The sequence below is a fragment of the Pithys albifrons genome, chromosome 21 (genome assembly GCF_047495875.1).
Source record: "Pithys albifrons albifrons isolate INPA30051 chromosome 21, PitAlb_v1, whole genome shotgun sequence".
Classification (NCBI taxonomy): domain Eukaryota; kingdom Metazoa; phylum Chordata; class Aves; order Passeriformes; family Thamnophilidae; genus Pithys; species Pithys albifrons.
The window spans coordinates 11,557,126-11,577,137 of NC_092478.1; the positions used below are offsets into that span (position 1 = coordinate 11,557,126).

Genomic DNA, 20,012 nt, shown 5'->3' on the forward strand with positions numbered 1-20,012 from the left:
GGGTATGGTGCTTTGCAGCTATGGAGTTCAGAAACATGGTCATTTACATTCGGTTTCTTGTTATTTTAACACGGGGACTTCCCTATATGCAATGCAAACTTATACAGCCACAGAGACTAAAAAAGATCCCTCCAGGGCTGTTTGGATTCTGCTCTGTTAGTCATCAGATAGCTTATGGAGAATACCACAAACTCATGAAAGCTTATTTCATAATTACAATTGTTTGTGCTAAATTTAAAACTGTGTTACAGACATTACTGGAAACCACGCAATTTACATGTTTCTTCCTGTTTTCTCATTCTGTATCTTGTGATGTAGGAAATGAAACAGATGGTGGATTCCACTGCCAGGGATGGGTCAGTTCCCAGGGAGACACCACCTGTAACTCAGTGTCATACTGCTGAGTGTTCCACCAACTGTCTCGCAGCTGTCAAGTATCATTTTCGAAGAAAATTCTCAGAAGAGGAATGACCCATCTGAACAGGCTGAGTTTACTGAGTTCATGAGCTGATTCATGTTTTGGGAAACAAGGCTGACATCTCAATGCAGGACTTGATTTTGAGAAAGGTGAAGATCCATGGCCTCCAGAGCGAGCTGGTAGCAGTGCTCTCAGTAAGGCCCCTCTGCTCTGGAAACGGCATACACAGGACTTCAGGGAATGGATTTGAAGATGGAGTGCTGAAAATAAAGTTTCTTAGGCAAATGGACTATTTGCTTTTCTGCACTGCTCCACCCAAAACCTCTTATGAACTAAGAGCTGATGAAAGGAATGCCACTCTAATCTTTGTTCAAAATATAATTTTGATTTTTGGTAAATTTCAGTTTAATTCAATACAGAGCCAAGGGAGACTTGCTCATGTCACTGATGGCATGCAGCTGTTACACAACGACAGAAATGAGAGCCTGTCCTCTTCCTGGACAGTCGGTCTCTGGCAGGACAGGTACGAAAAGAAACAAAGGAGAAAACGTTCAAGTTTTATATGTGGAAAACTTCAATTCCCAAGGGAAAAACACTGGCCAGCAAGTGCACCACAGACATGCTGGACCTCAACTGGTTGATATGCTGTGAGGAAAGTCAGCATGCCATAACTGAGGAGTGCCCAGTTCCACCATGGACACCCAGGATCCTACACCACTTGGATTGAAAATTCCCATTTAAGAGAAAGGAGCCAGCCCATTGCACAGGACAGGCTTTTAAAGTTCAGTAAAACAAGAATAAATACTTGTCTGCTTCTTTGTCAACACAAACCTTTCATGCCAGAACAAAAACTAGTCAGAGCACTGGTAAGTTGTTGCAACTTTATTTGTTTATTAGTACAACAAAGGCTTTTTAGGGCATTATCATTCAACACCTAAAGAGTGACATACCTCTTGTATTACTAGTTTGAGTGAAATTTTCATACACAGTCAACATCTTAAAAGTTAGGCCCTGTTAGGACTGGAGGTAGATAATTTCTTAATATAAAATTCATATTTGGAAGGTATAAATATTGGTGCAATTATTCTGTCAGTCCAATTTACCTCTACTGGGTGTAACTCAAGATGTCTGAAACCAAAGGTCTCAGTGTTGAGTTCCGACGCACCCCCCGGCATTGCTGCCCACCCTGCAGCAGCTCCACGTGATGCACTCCACCCCCTGACTGCAAGCACCACAGACAGACTCTAGTCCTTCCAGTAAAACAATTGCATTCCCTTTCACTTAAATTTTTTTCAGCACCTGCATACAAAGTTGCAGGAGGACACTCTGCTATTATACACTTGACAAGGCAATACCCTGGAATTATTTATTTTCCCAGTTCCTTTGCTGTGATACTTTGCCCTCATTTTCAGCAAGCACTACAACTCCACCAGCAACAGAGAGCCTTGCTGTGCAGGCAGCTGTGCAAAAAGTGCCTCCTAAAGACGGCTGTGAGAGAAGAAGGGATGGATCATCCTTCTGCCTTTTCAGAAGGGGAAGTCATGCCAGCTGAAACCGGAGAAAGCTGCATTAGCTCATTTCGCCATTCTAAACATGTCCATCAGCAAGTGTGAAACCTGATCCTGACCTCTTGCTGCAGGTGCATTAACTGAGGTGTCTGTTCAAGTCAGCAGTTGGCAAATGGGTCAGGTGGTTATAATATGACCAGTACCCACAGGGTGGGCTAGTGGGCAAGGTGCACCAATGGGCTCGTTTCGTGGAGAGGCACCAGCTGGAGAGCAGAACAGGATGTGTGTTTTCAAAATGCCTCAGCATGGAACTAACCCTGCCCCTCCCAACATCATCAGCACAAGGTCCCGGTACTGAAAATCAAGGGAGCACTCAAATCTGGAGGGAGCAATTCTGAAAACACAAGCACATGTCCTACAGCACCCCAGAATGGCAAAGCATGGGATGCTCTGAATTCACCTGCTGCATTTCAGGTTGGTCCCAGGGAACAGACACAGCACTCAACTGAAATGAAGGTTTCACAATTTTCCTTTAAGATACAACCACCTTACACACCTGGAGCTGGATTTCTGTCTCAAAGGCATGAAAGGACCTTACCTCTTTGCTGGAAGGAAGCAACAATGCTGCAGCATGTTCTACCTGCCTACAGAATTACTGCTAGGACTTGATTTGTTGTAAAATATATCCATGAATAAAATACATGGACCATCAGGAAGGTCTTTATTTAATTAGGGAATAAGGGTTACCATTTCTGCATGAAATGCAGTCATCCCAAGCTCATACCAGTAAAAGAGAAACCTTTACAATATCTGCACCTTTAGAGATTATCATACAGTCAGAACTGTATGTCTCTTATGGCTTGTGAAACTTAAAAAAATATAAAAGTACATGAATATCTTACACAATGTGGGGTGTAATTAGGGGACTTAAAACTAACTGTTGTATTCACAGAATATCCTGAGCTTTTGGCATAGAAGGACTTAGAGCAGATTGTTTCCATAACTAGAGGAACAGAAGGGCATCCCCCACAGCCTTCAGCAGAAAAACTCTCACGTAGGTCCAGGCAACTTTTGCCTATGGTAGGACTGCAAGACCAAACCCATCATATATAATCTGTGTGATACATAAAGCATGCACTTACTACTTTGAATTAACAGAACTGTAACAGGGTTTAATTTGAATTGGTTCCTAATCCACACACTGAAATACTGATGATTTCACTGTCTGTCTCATTAATGTGTACTAATCATCCAGTGAACCAGTTTATCTTTTATTTAGGAAAAACATATGAATCATGACAGGTATAACAGCAAATATTAGTTCAAATATACAGATACTATTGCCCAAGTAACCATTAGTTACTGAAAATTCTTTATTTTTTTTCTTTGAAAATAAACAAAGTGAAGACTTTGCAGGAATTTTTCCTCGTTATAAAAGATGAGATGCATTCAGGTATGGTGCCATTCAGCTGTACTGGGAAATGTAGACAGCCTCAGCTATGTCTCTCATGATTTTAATCCCTGTCATCTCCCCCACATTGCTGCATCAAATTTAGTCCATAAATATATTTCAAGGTAAAACCAGTCATTCCAAATCTACAGTCATTCTTTGCTTTATGTCAATTCACAGAACTGCAGAAAAGTAACCATTTCTATTTAAAAATACAAAAAGGTTTGTATAGAAGGTACTTTTCTTACACAAAAGGGTTTGTATAGAAGGTACTTCTTTTATACTCTCTTATATTACACAGCTCTAGATTGCCCAGCAGACTCTTCTCAGAACTGGATGCTTCTGACTAGATAAAAAAAAAATTTAAAAGTGAGTTAGTTTCATTGCAGACTTGTATCTTATTACAAAAGTGAGTTAGTTGTATTTCAGCTTTGTATCTTATTACAACTATGAGCAGTTTGTGTTGCATTGTCCAGTTCTTTAGGCCTAGATTCAGCAAACATGCAGAAGCTGAATATTGCTCTCTATAAATGTGAGATTAAATGTGTGCTTGAGTGGTCTCTGTAAGAATTTAGATCAAATATTTACTTCAGTATAAATTCAGTGGATGGCCTAAAACATCTAAAATCCAAACCACTGCAGTATCAAATTGTGCAGCCATTGCTCAGACAACGTTTCTGTGACCTTTAATGAACAAGTGAGATGGTTTATATATCTCACTTGGCTGCAGTGCTCTCCATGACAAATCAAAAGTTTTTATTTAGTATATTTTCTCCTGCCACATTCAGTTTTATGATAAATATCCCCAAAGCAGACTTCACTGATTTAATAAGACCACCACTGCTGTGCCTGAAATGCTCAGGGCACAAGACAATTGGGACGCTGATTTTTCAGTGCCTGCCACTTTCCACCACATCATTTCCTTGTCCCAATGTTGCCAGCAGTCTTCCATGTCCCAGGCTGTGTTCATGCTGCACGGATGGAGTGCCATGGCCAAGGCTGTCCCTGGTCTTCAAAAAGTTGGATGGTACCAGGAGTGAAACCTACAGGCTCCAGGCTCTCCCAGCCACTGCTTCATCTAACTTTATATCAATCAAATCAAGTTGCTTAAGTATCAAGTACTGCACAATGAGGAAAACACTTCATTTCAAGTATTATCTAAAAACTGAAATGGGAAGAAGTACTACCACTTCCCTCGAACGAAGCACAGAGTCAAGAACATGTGGGTCAGCATTTTAGATTTAGATTAGATTTGGTAATTTTGGCACTGTAAATTAACCTAGGCTTTTCTTAAATGTTAACAGAAAAGAAAGAAAACTTCTAAAGGAATTTTGTTTGACATCACAGCTAACAGCTTTACCAAGTGTCCCAGGCTCAGAGCTTTCCTGTTCAATTACAATTTGGAAACACAAGGGCATTACCAAGAAAAATGCTCTTTTTCACAACCATGTCAGAACACTTCATAAACACTAGTTCCCTCAGCTCAGTTGTTCTGCCTCCAAGGTATGTAATAACCATTACCTATTTTTATTTTTAGGCCACATTTTCCTAGAACTGACTGCCTCCAGAATTTGAACAGTATGCTTTACATTGTATTTGGATATGGAAGGGAAAACATCCTACATTTTGTACGTGAGAACTGTGATAGATAAAATAATTCACTAGCAAAGGACTGGCACCTTCTGAAATTCAGTATTGTACCTCATCCCTCTTCTTCCCACCAAAATAGATAAAAACAGTATTTGTTGACAGGTGTTGACTGTGTCACGAGACACTAAATTCTTTTACCCAGTATTGATGATGTCTGTGACATCAGGTCTGGTTCTTGCTTTATTTGAGAATTTTCTTCTGTTTTCATATTATCTGTTGAAAAAGAAGTAATGAATGAAGGGTAACTTCCCCACCAATTCTGTTACTGTTGTACTTAATAAGTAAAATCTTATGAAAACATGAAAAGCATTAATTATCCTTTTAACTATTAATGATAAATAAAAATGTATTCACAGCAATCTGATTCTGTGGAAATTACCATTTCAACTTCAATGTAAAGCAGCCTGGGATCTTAGAGAACTCTACAGTTTTTAAACAACGGAAATAAAACCTGCATTAGTAGGACTCTGTCTCTTAACTAGAAACAGACTTCTGCATTTTTCTACTTCAATCTGTCCAAAACAAATTCTGACCCTAGCTAATTTTCTTCTTCAAAGCACAGTATCCCATAGGAAGGCATTATGATATGTTTAAAAAAACATCAAATTTTATCTTGTTGTCTAAAGCATTCATCATCTTTTGATAGTTTTTTTCATTTCAGAGATGGTTGCAGGTAAATCAAAGGAATCTTGTTCCTGTACTGTCTATGTGACCCAGAGCCTGATTCTGTTCTTTTTATAAACAATATGATGTTTGAAGGAAATTGGGTTTTTCCCTGAAGTTGTTTGGAAGGTTTGGGGTGAGGAGTATTCATCACCAGAAAGCCAAGCTGTTTCACCACATGATCATTTTATACCTTCCAGCCTAGTTCTGAAGTGATTTTGGGTTCTTTAGCAACCTGGTTTTGGATTCAAAAACATGCTTGTCTATGACTTCCAAACCATCACTTTGAGGGCCCACAGCTAGATTTCCTCCACATGACACTATTCAGGAACAACAGTCTTTCTCCATCATCTAACTTTGGTGATCCCACAGAGTTTTGGCGTTATTAAGTCACCTGTGTTCCAGCTTTAAGTAACTGTGAGCTTAAAATCTGCAGCTCAGCTCTGCTGTGACTCTAATGCTTGCCTTCTTTCTATCTTGACTGCTTCAACAGGGTTGATCCATACCCCAGGAAAGACTGACTTCAAACCCTTGGAGTGAACCTGTAACTTGTACCATCATTCTGGCAGAGCACGTTGGCTTGGCTCAGCTCAGTGACATGACAGGGAAACCAAAGCAATGGAGAATGGAAAGGGCATTTCCATGGAAAAGACTACAGAAGAACAGGAGTGTTGAGGTTTGCTGCTTTCTCTTTTGGGGTCACATAAGCAATATAAGGGAATGAACTGAAGTTGAGAGTCTCAAAATGACAAGTGCTGATGCAAAACAGCCTCAATCCCAGGGCTGTTGGCTATGTTGCCATCAAGCTGCCATGGACACATCCACAAGCCCCTCTCAGGACCATCTGACATGAAGGCAGCACCCTGGCAAACTACCACAGCACCTCAGATCCCCTGTGCCAGCCATAGCAGAGGCAGCCATGGCTGCCTAGGGCTGTGCTGACAGGCTGGGGCATAGCAAAGGCAGCATTTACAGGAGCAGAGCACACGGCAGACACCAGCATCCCAACTTTGACATCAATTCAGTATTCCTGAAGACCACATGCAAAAGCACAGGGGGATACAAAATCTACAGCCTTCTTTGTCTCACATATATCAATATATTAGGAAACATTTCTTCACCAAAAGGGTTGTTAAGCTCTCCAACAGGCTGCCCAGGGAAGAGGTGGAGTCACTGTCCCTGGAGGGATTTAAAAGCTGCGTAGATGTGGCACTTGGGGAGATGGTTTAGTGGTGGGCTGGGCAGTGCTGGGGGAACAATTGGATTTGATATTCTTAGATGTCTTTTGCAACCTAAATGATTCTACGATTCCATCTGAAAAAGAAACAACTCAAGTATATTCTTAGACAATAGGAAGGTTAGATGTTTTTCAGAGCTCAAGATCTGGAAGAACAACAATATTCCACTTCCCTTCCCTCAGTACAGTATATCCAGGCCAATACAGCATTCAGAGCTCCTGACAATGGCAACCACTCACTTGCATCAATTGTGAAATGACTGCACTGAATAACTAAATGCCTCACTCAGGATAGGAACAATCACTCAGAGCCTGTCTATTGTCCTGCCTCACTAGCCATGAAAAACAATTCGTAAAATTGCTTTGTAAAATTACTCGAATAATAACTTTTGCACAGAGTATTTTTCCCATGATGCAGCATGATATTAATATAAATGAAAAAATGTCCTGGGAACCAATAAAAGCCCTTTCTTTGGTTTTGATTGACCTGAATTAAAAAAAGATACAACTTTGTTCAATATTACTCTAAAAATATTTCTTGATAATAACTGAAGAACACTTACCTCCTAGCAATACTTCTGTTTTGCATGGTTCAGCTGGCTCTTAAATGAAAAAAATACAGTCAAATGAATATAAAGATAAATTGGATTAGGAAAATTAAGTTTTCCTTGAAAAAAAAGGCTTCATTTTTTTCTTTATTGATCAGACTCATACCTCTTTGTCTGAGATAAGTTTGTGTAACTTTCTATAGTCTGCAGCAAAATATAAAAAACCCCAAACATTTGTTACATTCAACTACCTAACACTTTCTCTTCAAAGAATGGTTTACTGTGGCAGACATATCACCAAGGCCCAGCACAATGCAATGTGCACTTGCACAGAATACACCAAGTGTGGAAAAAAGAGCCATCACCCTTGATGTGCACTGTCTTTGATGGTGAGTATTGGGGGAGAGTGGGAAGGTCCAGAATACAGGATAAGAAGTATGTTTTAATTCCACAATGAGTTTTCTATTATCTCTGAATGGATTATAGATGGACAGGTTCTGGGAAAGCCAATGAACTTCTTTAACACTGTGGCTGAGTTAAGGACAGACAGACTACAGCAAGCGCACAGACCATCAGCAGCTGTTTCCTCCCTCCCATACCTTCACAAGTAAACAGATGAGCCAGTAGTTTCCTTTTTAATAATTCTCATCATACAGGTGTCCCTTACACTTAAAATGTTTGCAGAATGTTTTCTCTTAGTTTCGTAATTCCTTTGTGTAATGTTTTCTTCAGTCAATTGCAAAAGTTTTTCCTGCACTACACCAACTTGGGACACACATTTTTAAAAGGTCTGCGAATATTTAGGAGCTATATTGGATCAAAATGAAGTTGCTCAGCCACATTTACTCTAGTTATTAATAGCACAAAGCTGAGTTCTCCCTTCAGACTAAGACAGGTGATGTGTGTGCAGTTCCACACACAGTCTAGCAGGGGTTACAGGTTTGCAGCATGCAGACCCCATTGCCAGTTATGCAGGCAAACTTCACTTGGCTGAACATCCGTCTGGTTCAGACATGCACACATTTGAGTTAAGCAGAAATCAATAAATGGATACTGAATTGGTTTTGTATGTATGTATGGCCAAACTTCGCGAACGAAGGTTTGGGCAGGGCTGTCCCCACGTGCCCTTCCAGCCTGCACAGTGGATTTTAGGTGAGGCTCAGCGTGCCCAGAACTGGCCCCACCGTTTAAGTCCCAAGGTTCATCTGCCACGGCCGAGCGAGCTTGGACAGTGCCAGTGAAGTCCTCAGAACCTACAGCCCCCCGGCATTTCCCAGGAGGTCTCCCATCCAAGTACTGATCCGGGGCTGACCCTGCTGAGCTTCCGAGATCTGACGGGATCGGATGTCAGGGAGGCATTTAACTGCCTGGTGGTTTATATATTGCCCCTACTAATCCTTCCTTTCAGCTCACTCACCATCTGCGAAAATCAAATCACGGAATGCGCCAATGACACAGCTCAAAGAAAGCAGAGGCTCTTCCCATTAAATTATTCATATTTCACAGCTATAAAAGTCCCTGTTGCACACCATGTATCAAAACTATATGGCTCACCATGAGCAGCATATACCCTGCATATACTACTAATGTCATCTGCCAATGAGATGGAGAACTCCATAACCCACCCCACCCGCAGGGACATGTGTCACACTCTGAATCACCTGGTAGTACTGGGGTTGCTGTTGGTGCTGTTGGTGATGCTTCTGCTTCAGCTTTTTCCACCAGACCTAAGATAAGACATGATCAAAATTGACTTCACAATCAAAATGGTTCACAATTTAACAGAAGGGCAACCTTTGAATCTGCAAATCCTGAAACTTGTCACACAAACAGGTTACTAACACTTGTGATTGAGCTGCAGTTCAGTATTTTCTGTTACAGAAGAATTGTTCCCCGTTGTGCCTGCAAGCACCAAGATTTCCTTTTTAAGTTTCCACATGTTCTTCACATGAAGAATAAAGCACCATACCTGTAAGCAGTAGGCTCAGAGCCTTTCAGTCACCTTGGTATCCGTTAATATCAGATTATTTTGATCATAATTAATGGGTATGAATAATGCCCAAACCCCACGTGTCAATGACCAGTCTGCTCCCCCAGTCTCAACACATGCTGGTAAGTTATGCTGAACTGACAGCAGTTCAATAGACTCTTTCATTTCTATTTCATTCCCTGGAAATGCTATTACACACTTATTGCCCAGAAGGCTCCCTCTTGCACAGGGATCTCCTTCCCACCTAAGAAGGTGTGCCAAGGACTGGTAAACAGGTCACTGGAAGTTACTGGCTACAATATCTTACTGAGAACACCTCATACTTGCACAGACTCAGTGTTGAAGCATTTCTTTCAGAAAATGGGCATGTGAGCAATCCAGCCTGCATCAGCTCCGTGAGACTGGAGCAGATATCAGCTAAGAAGCAGCAAGGACCCAGCTGCTGTTGATCCTTAAAGGAGAAATCACTCCCTACGAGTTCTCAGTGACTCCCCAGAAGTTTTTCATGAGAACACTTTGACTTTCACACAGGACTCTGGAGGTGTACCTGAAAACATCTAAGATGAGTTCATATAAACATTGGACTTGTGAGATATGGATTATAACCAATTAAAAGTTGTGGCTTGATGATGTGAGGTTCAATTTAGCCCATAGCTTTAACCCTATATAAACTGTGTGCAGTGTGTAATAAAATGTCTTCACTGTAAACCTCACAGGCTTGTCAGGTGAACTCCTTTCCCTCCGCAGAAGATTGTTTACTTTAACTCAGGTTGTTAGCTGGAATAGACTGGCTGGATGCACATGAAGGGGCGCTGAGTTGCTAAGGCTTAGGCTGGGTATGGCTAAAATGATGACAGTAGGTTATTTGGACTGTATTTCTAATCTGACATTGGCTCAGAAAGAACATGACACAAGGGACAGTGTTAATGACAGTGCTTTGTGATTTGTTTTTTCTCCTACATAAGATCTAACAACCATGTCACAATTATTTTAGCCTACTGAAAATATTGTACCTTTCCCTCCAACTATCCATGGTACTTCAGCTAACTCTGCCTCTCTGAACAGTTACATTTTCAGCAGAATGCAGAATTTTTCACTGGAATGGGGTTGTGCAGCTACTGGAAAGTTCTTGCTCACTAACTGCTACTGTCATGGCACCCTCGTGTAAGTCTATTGCTTGGTCAGGATCCTAAATCTCTTTGGGATTTTGCAGCTGAAAAATACAAAATCAGTGTCTTGCATTTTCATATGAAATTTACTCCCTTACCCTCATGTTTATGCATGTTTAGTCAGGAAATCTTACTGAGAAAGACACAGTTACACAGAGACCTTAAGGACTGTGGAGCCTCTGCCACTAAGACACAATGTAGAAAAGGTGTCTTGGTAGGTTGCAAAAATATATTTGTCATCAGTGTGTCATAAATACTTACTTTTGTTAATTGTAAGTCCTGGAAATGTTCTGAAAAAAAAAAACAACAAACCATTAACTGATTCTAAAATGCACTGCATGGGGTCTCCTCCCAGTGCAACCTCCCCACGCTCTCTGTAACAGAGGTCATACTAAAAATGCAAAGGAAGTCAAATAAAATAGAAGGAATAGCAGCTCTTGGGCTCTGTGGTTGTTCCAAACTAGCATTTGGAAAGTAACATACATGGGAAGAACTAAACCCTTCCCTTGGTCACCAATAGTTAACAAGGGGTCACCTCTGCTTCAGAGCTCTATTCAACAACACACATCAAAGTCCCTTTGGTTAAAACATGCCATGATTAAGGGTTGAGAATTCAGACCCCTTAATAAGATATATTTAAGAAATTTCTCTCTCTAAAGGTAAACTGAAGTTTTAGGCTTCTGTAAAGTCATCTATGATCTGAGGAGTTACAGAAACTGATAAATTTTTATTTTCAATTGTTCCCTAGTATGATTCCAAAGTTTCATCTACTCTGCTTCATGTATACAAATTAACTTTGTATATATGTGTGTTTTATATACATCTATGGAAATATACACACATAAATGAAACGCCCTTATATTGTAATTGGACAATATTGCATTTTTAAATCTTGCAGATAAAACTCTTTCTGTAGGGAAAAAATTATCAAAGAGTTTACCTGAACTCAGGATTCTTAACAAAGCTGAAATATTTAAAAATAATAATAGTAGTACTACTACGAACATACTATTTACTGTTAAGGGCCAACAAGCTTTGGACTTGTCTCAAAGCTTGGTATTATAACTGGGAGAGTTAAGGCCCACAAAACTATAGGACTGTTATACAATGTGAATAGATTCTAACTCAAAAGACAGCTTGCTGTAATATGCAGTATTAACAATACACCCCTTTGTGATACTACATTGGACATGTCCTTCTTCATTCCTGCTAGGAACATCTGGGCTTTATTGCACCTGAGAGATTGTTATTCAAATGAGCCTCACACCATTTAAAGATACACTGCAACTTGTATTCTTTCACATTTCAATTTATTCCAACTACAGGGCTGTGCTCACAACACCTGCACCATCTAATCAATGGCAACTACCTACCGAATGACAGTAAACTTGATAAGTTCTGCTGATTCCAAAATCTTCTTCATTGAGCTGATTTCCAGGTAACTGGGTGCTTTAAATGTCACGCCGGGAGGCAATCCCTCCACCACCACACAGCCAGGGTTGGTGGTGATCTTTCTGTATGGAACTTTCACAGGATAACTCACACCAGTAGCTTCACCTAAGTGAGAGAGGTCATGTTTATTTTCAAGCCTATAATATTTATGATTTCCTGAAGGAAAAAATCCTCAGAGGACTGAGAAACAAAATGCAAGCCCAAGCTTTCCATCAGATCTGAAACTATGAAAATTCACTTGACAATGAAGCCATTACAGTGTTAGAAATAGTGGTGTTGGATTACATTCATGAACATTACTAGGAGAGCATTAGTCATAACTCCAAATCTGACTGCTCACCATATGAACAACATAGATTCTGCTTTTACTAAAAAAAATATAGAACAGGGTATAAAAGGAAATAACTACATGAAGGAATACAAAGCGTTTCCTGCAATGCCATGAAAGGTAATTCAACACAGCACCACTGAAGGAATTTCAGATAAAGAAACTCAGGTCATTACTGCTGTACAATGCAAAGTAAAAAAAAAAACAAAACAAAAAACCAACCAAAAAACCACTATATACAGCAAAACAGTTAAGATGCATTTTTAAAATTACTCTAGTCCCAGGAATTATGAGGTTGGGATTATGAACTCCTGAGAAGAACCATGGACTGCCAGCAAAATAAATACTTCATCCACACTGACATAGAAAGAAACAGGAAAAGGGAGGGGAACCATGAAGCAATCCAGACTCTTGAGATTTTATTGTTAACACACCAAACTACCTACATCACTTACAAAAGATTTTTTGGAAGTTAAAGCACAACATTCATATACAATTCTCAAATTTGTTCATTGTAATGATCACATACATAATTCACTGTGAGTGAATACCCATTCAGTAACTTCAATATGAACAACATTAGTTACACCCACACCTATGTAAAAATGGGGAGTAAGAAGCAATTACCAAATTTCTGGCTAAAAAGCTCATTGACTTGCTCTCTCAATTGTTTGGCCTTCTCTACGTTTGACAGTCGCTCACTTTCATCATCTGGAAGAAATTGTTAGAACAGCACGAGAATTAAGCACAAATTTTGTTACCCCTGAAGCTTGTTTCTCTCTGCATGTTTACTCAAAGCAGATATACAGAATTGTAGAAATACCCAAAACCAGATGGTTACTAAGAAATCACAGAATCCTAGAATGGTTTGTTTTGGAAGGCACCTTAAATCTCATCCAGTTCCAACCCCCTGCCACAGGCAAACACAACTCCCACCAGTGGAGCAGGTTCCTCCAAGCCCTGTCCAACCTGGCCTTGAACATTTCCAGGGATGAATCCAGGTTTACTGTCTCAAGATGATTTTGTAAACTTAATCTAAACCAACAAATCATATTTTATTTTCTTACAGAACACGGAATGATGGGGAAAGGTAAAAGCAAAGTGACCATTCACCGGATGGCCATAGCATACAACATTCCTCATGGTTTCCAGTGAATTCCAATGGCTGTAATACATGCCTGAGAAAGCAGTAATCACTGTTAAGACAATGCAGTTCAGTCTGCATGGTTATTCAATTCAGCCTGAGTACGGATGTCCTGGAATTTGCCAAGAATTGCAAATCAATATTTAAATTATTGCAAGAGAAAAATGTGAATACTTCTTAACTAATAGTTGGTCAAAGAATATTCTAGAGATGACACTGAATGAGTGTTAGAAAATACGTAACATCTCAGTAAAACCCAAATGCTAAAATTATGCTCTTTGGTGACCGTGCTAGTATTTCAGTGAACCAGCTTGACTGTAGGAAAAAACTTCCTCAAACAAATGTCATGAATAACACAAGCACAAACAGGAAGATTGTGAAACCCACCAGAACACACACCTGGTACAGTTACTTGAATGACGTCAAAGTCTTCAGCATCTGCAGTTCTGTCCACCACTGTGTGTGCTGTGGTACTTACTGCCCTGGCTGTATCCGGTGAATTAGTTTTTCCTAAAAGGATTAATTCAGAAAATATTTATAGAAAGTTCAAAATCTTCAATCTCTTACATGAAGAAAATATTGTAAAACAACAGATATTGGCAAAGTTTTCAAAGAGAATGCAGTTTCAAAATGGGAGCATTTATTCTACTACCTATTTGACACAATTTTCTACTGGTTATCTGCACTGCTGTCTCTTGAGCATTTTCCATTTAGATGACCTACAAATTAGGACCAAATAATTTATCTCTAGACCTGAGTTACTCCTGTGAATAATACATTACTGGCTACATTTTGATAAAAAGCAGCAAAGAATACATTAGTGGCATGATTATAGGGAATAATTTTAAAAAATTAAGACTCCCTTGCTAGAGCTATATTTAAGCTGTAATTGGTAAGTGCTTTTCCAATCTTAAAAACACAAATAATTAAGTAAATGAACCAAACAACCACAAGGTAGAATGCATCATTCAGGAATTTTTTAACACTATGCAGTCTTCATAATTTGTATTTAATCCTTGAAAGAAACTTATCTAGAGTATGAAGCAGTTGCAAAACTCACTTTGGGGGCTTCTAGCAGCAGAACATTCTTTAATAGCTGCCTTCAACACCTCAGGCCTGCAAACAGATTGAACATTTCATGTGCAATATTAAAATTACATTATCAACATTAAAGAAAATGCAATTTTCTAGTATTATTATATTAAAGACAGGAACCAAGTGATATTCTCTCAGCCAAACACAGTGAAGAATGCAATAAGTGAGAGGCTCCATAACTTCACAGAATCACAGAACAGTTTGGGCTGGAGGAGATCGTTAAAGACCTCCAGTTCCAAGCCCCTGCCACAGGCAGGGACACCTTCCACTATCCCAGATTGCCACGAACCCTGTCCAGCCTGGCCTTGGACACTTTCAGGGATGGGGCAGCCACAGTTTCTCTGCCCAACCTGTGCTAGGGCATCCCCACGCTCCCAGGGAAGAGTTTCTTCCTAATATCTAATCTAACCCTGGTCTCTGTCAGTGTAAAGCCACTCCCCCTTTTTCTATCACTACATTCCCTTCCTAACTTCTCTTGCCACTGTTTCTACATTGGCACATGGGTATCTAAGCCTGTTCTAGACAGGAAAAAGCAAATTCTTAAAACACTCAGTATATGAATCTCCACTTCTCAGCTCTTCATACAGAGCCAGAAAGCTTTACGAGTACCCCATAAGTGCCCCATGCAGTAGGAAATAGCCAGAGATGTGATAATTGTACTGGGCTAAGAAACCTGGACTTGTTCTTCCTCTCACAACATGCTGTAAGTCTTTCTGAACAAAAAAAGTATTGTATCTTGGTCTATCTCTACAAAAGGTTTTTGACCATTTCCTCAATTTAGTAGATATATATTCCCGTGTGTATTTTATAGAGTAATTTAGCAACCCAGCAACACAATTTCATTTTTTGGTCTACATTTCAATTCTCATAGAACAGGTTAACAAAGACATATTGGAGTCTTACTTTTTAATAACGAATTTTATTTTAGCTTTGTTTCTCAGGATCTTCTCTAGTCTTGGAATTCCAAAAGTTGAAGGTTGGCGGAAAGGTACTCCCTCAGGTAGTCCTTCCACGTGGAAAGCATCTGTGAAGGATTCAAACAGAGAAAACGGCACCTTCACCGGCTCAGTGAGCCCCAGCGCTTCCCCTGCAATGCAACAGAGCAAATAAGCTACCAGCTAAGTCACTGATGGGTACAGAAACAGAAAACCTCTGGTATAAATGGTATAGAAAACTTGGCCCATACATACGAGATTAGGCAGAACCAGCAGGTTTGCCTTTTTTTGGTGACAGCTATGAATAGGCAGAAGAAAATGAAGTTCCAAGATAGCTCATTCTGTTGCAGGAAAGCTTATGGTGATTTGCTGAAAATTAGTGATGTGCAGCCAGCTCATGGCACTGGCCTGGTCTGCATACAAGACTACCCCATCTGTATCCCAGTTTGTTACAAGCAATGCATTGTGTCTCTGTCTCTTCTAGAGAACAGCACTATGGGCAGGTGAGAGTAGTGCTATTATTCAAAAACCCACATTCAGAAGAGCAATGAGAGGCCATTACTTCCAAAAGTCATTAGTTTCCAAACAGCCTGCACTAGAAGAAGTGCTGGCACATGACAGAACACGACCCTCCAGATACCATCCGTAATGTATTGAGTCATGCAGAGTCATACAAAGACCCATTCATAAACAGAGTGAAGAAAGCTTAAGAAGGTGTGCCAGGATGTGGATCACACTGTGGGTCATTAAAAAAGTCATAATCCAACTAAAACTTCTCAATTTCCAAAGCCAAATAAAATAACTAGTGGAAATGTGACAGAGGATTGCAAGCAAGTATATGAGAATGCACTCAGATGGGAATGTGTGGAGTACACAAGAATTGCAGGACATCTGGAATAAGCATTTGAACATCTCTCATACATCTAACTACATGTTCATAAGAAAGACTTTTCAGCAAAAAAGAATCAATAAACCTACCACATTTTTCATTAAAAAGATCTTCAACTTTCTCCTTTAAGTAAGTAATTTTGGCATTCCATGCGTCTGCCAGGAGGAAATTGAAAGAATTAAATCAATGCTCACACAATTAATCAGTCTTGGAAGAATATTTAATAAATGTTTAATACATTATTATGCTTGATAACTGATTTACCATGGCAGTAAAATGTGCAAAATGTCTTTCACTCTGCAAAACTATATCCACACCAATCTTCATTTTCCTGAAGCTTTGAAAGATACTGCTACTAAATAAAGCAAGGGTGATTAAAATTAATCCAAGAGTGATCCAAATTTACAGTATCAGGCAGCACAAAATTTACTCATCTGAACCACCACCCAAAATAGTGGCAGAAAGCTCTCCATATGTTCAGTGACACAGCTCTGAAACACATACCTCTCTGCTCAGATCTATAATCTCTAGCACAGTTTCTACTACAGCAGGTGAGATTAAACATCCATCTACATAGGCATTTTGTTTCTGACAAAATTTCAGAGCAATTACAGAATCAAAGAATATGCTGAGTTGGAAAGGACCCACACGGACCATCAATCCAACCCTCAGCCCTGCCCAGGCCCAGCCCCAAGAGTCACCCCCTGTGCCCCAGAGCATCATCCAAACCCTCCTGGAGCTCTGGCAGCCTTGGGGCTGTGCCCACTGCCCTGGGGAGCCTGGGCAGTGCCCACCACCCTCTGGGGGAAGAGCCTTTTCCTGGCATCCAACCTAACCCTGCCCTGGCACAACTTCAGGCCACATCCTTGGGTCCTGGTTACTTGTGGCTGCATTAAGCAGTTCACAGCTGGTCTCCAAAACTAAAACTCAGTTAAAAGTTTAAAATAGTTGTAGATAAAAAAAAAAACAACTCAAAAAACCCCAAACATCAACAGAAAAACCCAAAACAAAGTAAAAAACAACACACACTCACACCAAAAAAAAAACCAAACAAGAAAAAGAAAACCAAACCCTAGGTCTAACAATAGCAAGCAAGTCCAAAGGAACTGAACACAACTCTGAGTTTGAATACCACCCATGTCAAAAGGAGCAGTCATTCTAAATTAGTATCTTATATTCATTTTCAGCTGGCTCAGTAGGAGAAAAGAATTCCTTTCTTTCACATTTTATGACCATAAGGCTGAAAAGAAAGCATGCAGGACAAAAAAGAAAAACCAAGTAACAACAAACTTCCACATATATATAAGCAAATAAACTCAGAATATAAGGATGCTGAAAAAGGGTTTACTGAGACATAGAACTGCTTACAGTTACTCTGAATGCAGTCACTCATCTCACTTGAGTATGAAGAATTTATCTGGGTTGCAAATTGATGCTGCTTTTAATACAGAGATTTCTGTGCCAGAGCACTGCACAGAAAGGCCTGGGCCTCCAAGCCCAGGAAACTCTGGCCAACACTCATGAACACAACTGCATGGCTTCCAGTCCAGTCCAACTTCTCCTTTACTCATTTCCAGACTGCAGAGGTATATATTGATAATCATGCATAACTAGCTCTGACAGACCACGGCTCACTAATGTTAGTTCAAATCCTCCCTGAACCCTACATCCCACTTAGGTATGTCTGCACAGTGATGTCAGTATTTCAGGTTTGTTGAGTGTTTATGAAATTCATGCACAGTACTAGATCTCATCTGGGTTAATGCATTTTGGTGGTACTTTGCATCAGGAAAGTCCTTTGAGAGTCTGCAGCATTGTGCAGTAGCAGATGAGCAAAAATCTAAAGGGACTGACTGAAACCAAAGATCTAAAGGACCTGTGCTTTACTTATATACCATTCTCCATACATCACTCAGGATTTCACTAACACAGATTGCTTCACATGATGAAGAACTGAATGTACATGAAAGCAAGAACTTCAGTCATTCACTAACTGTACAACAGAACATGAATTCAAAATATCTGATATGTAATCAGAAGGTTCCATAACAATATTAAAAGAACGTATCTGTGCAAATTCCCAAAACACTTACGAAAAGAGAAGTCTTTTCCTCGTGAACTGCAGCTGTTGGTTGGAGAATTAGTTTCAGCACTTGTTGTTTGTGCCTTTTTAGGACCTGTGAAGAGACATTACATATATACATGCAGACAGCAGAAGTAAAATATCATATGAAAAGAACAATGCATCAAACTTGATTACTAGAGAAATCTTAAATTCTGAATCAAGAGTGGAATTAAAAAAAAAAGCCTTTAAGAAGTTCTGGGGTTGTATTTAAGCATTTGATACTACTGATCACATCTGTTATTCCTTTGCTTGGGGCTAAGTCAGTTCCTATATCTCTGCTTGGAATAATGGGCCCAAGCAAGTTGTCAAACTCCAATGTTCTACCTAAGCACCATCTACACAGAACCCAGTATTATTCAGAAACAAAAAACAGAACTGTTTCTATATTAAAGTGTATCTGAAGCCGTGAAATGTAAGAGTTTGCTACATTAGGTGGATGTGTAAGTTACTTATGGGCTACAAAAGCTGAGAACAACAGAAAACATAACAAGAATAAAACAGAATAGCATCAGAATAAAACTTAATGATATTTCTTCCATACTTTCATCAATAGTAACTTCAATCTCTGGGACGCTTGAATTGCTTGAAGGACTTTGTGACCTTCTGGAACTCTTTGGAGTCTTTGCTGGAAGCCAAGAGAACAGAAGGTGTAAAGCAGAAACTCTCTACAACATATATCATCCTGCAGAGCTAGCAAAAAAAATCAGCTGTCTTCTGAAAATTCCAACAGACTGAACTAAATACAGTCTGCATTGTAAAACCTGAACAATACATTGATGTTCACAGCCTTAAAAAGTAGGTTTAGTGCTCTTGAAATAGGCAGGTATCACACCTAAATTTTCACTCCACTAATTCTGAACGGAAGACTTTGTTGTTTCTAAGTATGAAGAAGAGTTTTGGTACTTTTTATTATCTATTTTATGATCTATCTTTTTATTATTTATCTTTTATTAAAAAAAATTATTAACATCTGAATTTTCTATAGGAAACTTAAAAGACACTTTTATTCTTTTCTTATAAAACATAATTTTTATTTACTGCAGTTCCCAGCTCCAAGCTAAACATGGTTAAAGCCATTAAAAGCAAAATAAAAGTTGTCAAAAGTGGGTAAATTCCATTTTCTGTACTAGAATAGTCAAATAAAAAAAGCAAAAAATTTACAGTTTGAGTCTCTTTTTCAAATAATAGCAGATTTACAGACTCCTATGCTAGAGCATCTTAAATAATGCCTTTTATTTGTAACACATATTTTTCAACCACTAAGATCCCTCAGTCTGCTAGGGAAGCAGAAACTAACTGGTTATGAATTGATGGCAGCAAATTGTTTACCTTCTCTGTTTATTTTATTAGCCAGTTTTCGAGGCAAATGGGCAGCGAGAAGCTCAGGCCTAGAAGTTGAACACAACACAAT

The 20,012-nt window shown here is 39.5% G+C and overlaps 1 protein-coding gene across 9 annotated transcripts in view; it reads right to left on the minus strand.

The window, feature by feature from the left end:
* Nucleotides 1–3,176: 3,176 nt before the first annotated feature.
* The window catches only part of GTF2I (general transcription factor IIi), a 130,397-nt gene continuing 113,561 nt past the window's right edge, over nucleotides 3,177–20,012 (minus strand). For 7 of the 9 annotated variants that reach the window (XM_071575231.1, XM_071575225.1, XM_071575224.1 and 4 more), the window contains 14 exons: nucleotides 19,931–19,989; nucleotides 19,143–19,226; nucleotides 18,570–18,653; nucleotides 16,566–16,631; nucleotides 15,556–15,739; nucleotides 14,618–14,673; nucleotides 13,957–14,067; nucleotides 13,041–13,124; nucleotides 12,007–12,190; nucleotides 10,895–10,923; nucleotides 9,136–9,201; nucleotides 7,490–7,528; nucleotides 5,165–5,239; nucleotides 3,177–3,722 (listed from right to left, as the gene is read on the minus strand). In XM_071575231.1, coding sequence (XP_071431332.1) covers nucleotides 3,703–3,722; nucleotides 5,165–5,239; nucleotides 7,490–7,528; nucleotides 9,136–9,201; nucleotides 10,895–10,923; nucleotides 12,007–12,190; nucleotides 13,041–13,124; nucleotides 13,957–14,067; nucleotides 14,618–14,673; nucleotides 15,556–15,739; nucleotides 16,566–16,631; nucleotides 18,570–18,653; nucleotides 19,143–19,226; nucleotides 19,931–19,989 — 1,141 coding nt within the window. In that variant the 3' untranslated portion in view covers nucleotides 3,177–3,702. The remainder of the gene's footprint in view (nucleotides 3,723–5,164; nucleotides 5,240–7,489; nucleotides 7,529–9,135; nucleotides 9,202–10,894; nucleotides 10,924–12,006; nucleotides 12,191–13,040; nucleotides 13,125–13,956; nucleotides 14,068–14,617; nucleotides 14,674–15,555; nucleotides 15,740–16,565; nucleotides 16,632–18,569; nucleotides 18,654–19,142; nucleotides 19,227–19,930; nucleotides 19,990–20,012) is intronic. The other 2 variants (XM_071575226.1, XM_071575227.1) reach the window with 2 other exon arrangements.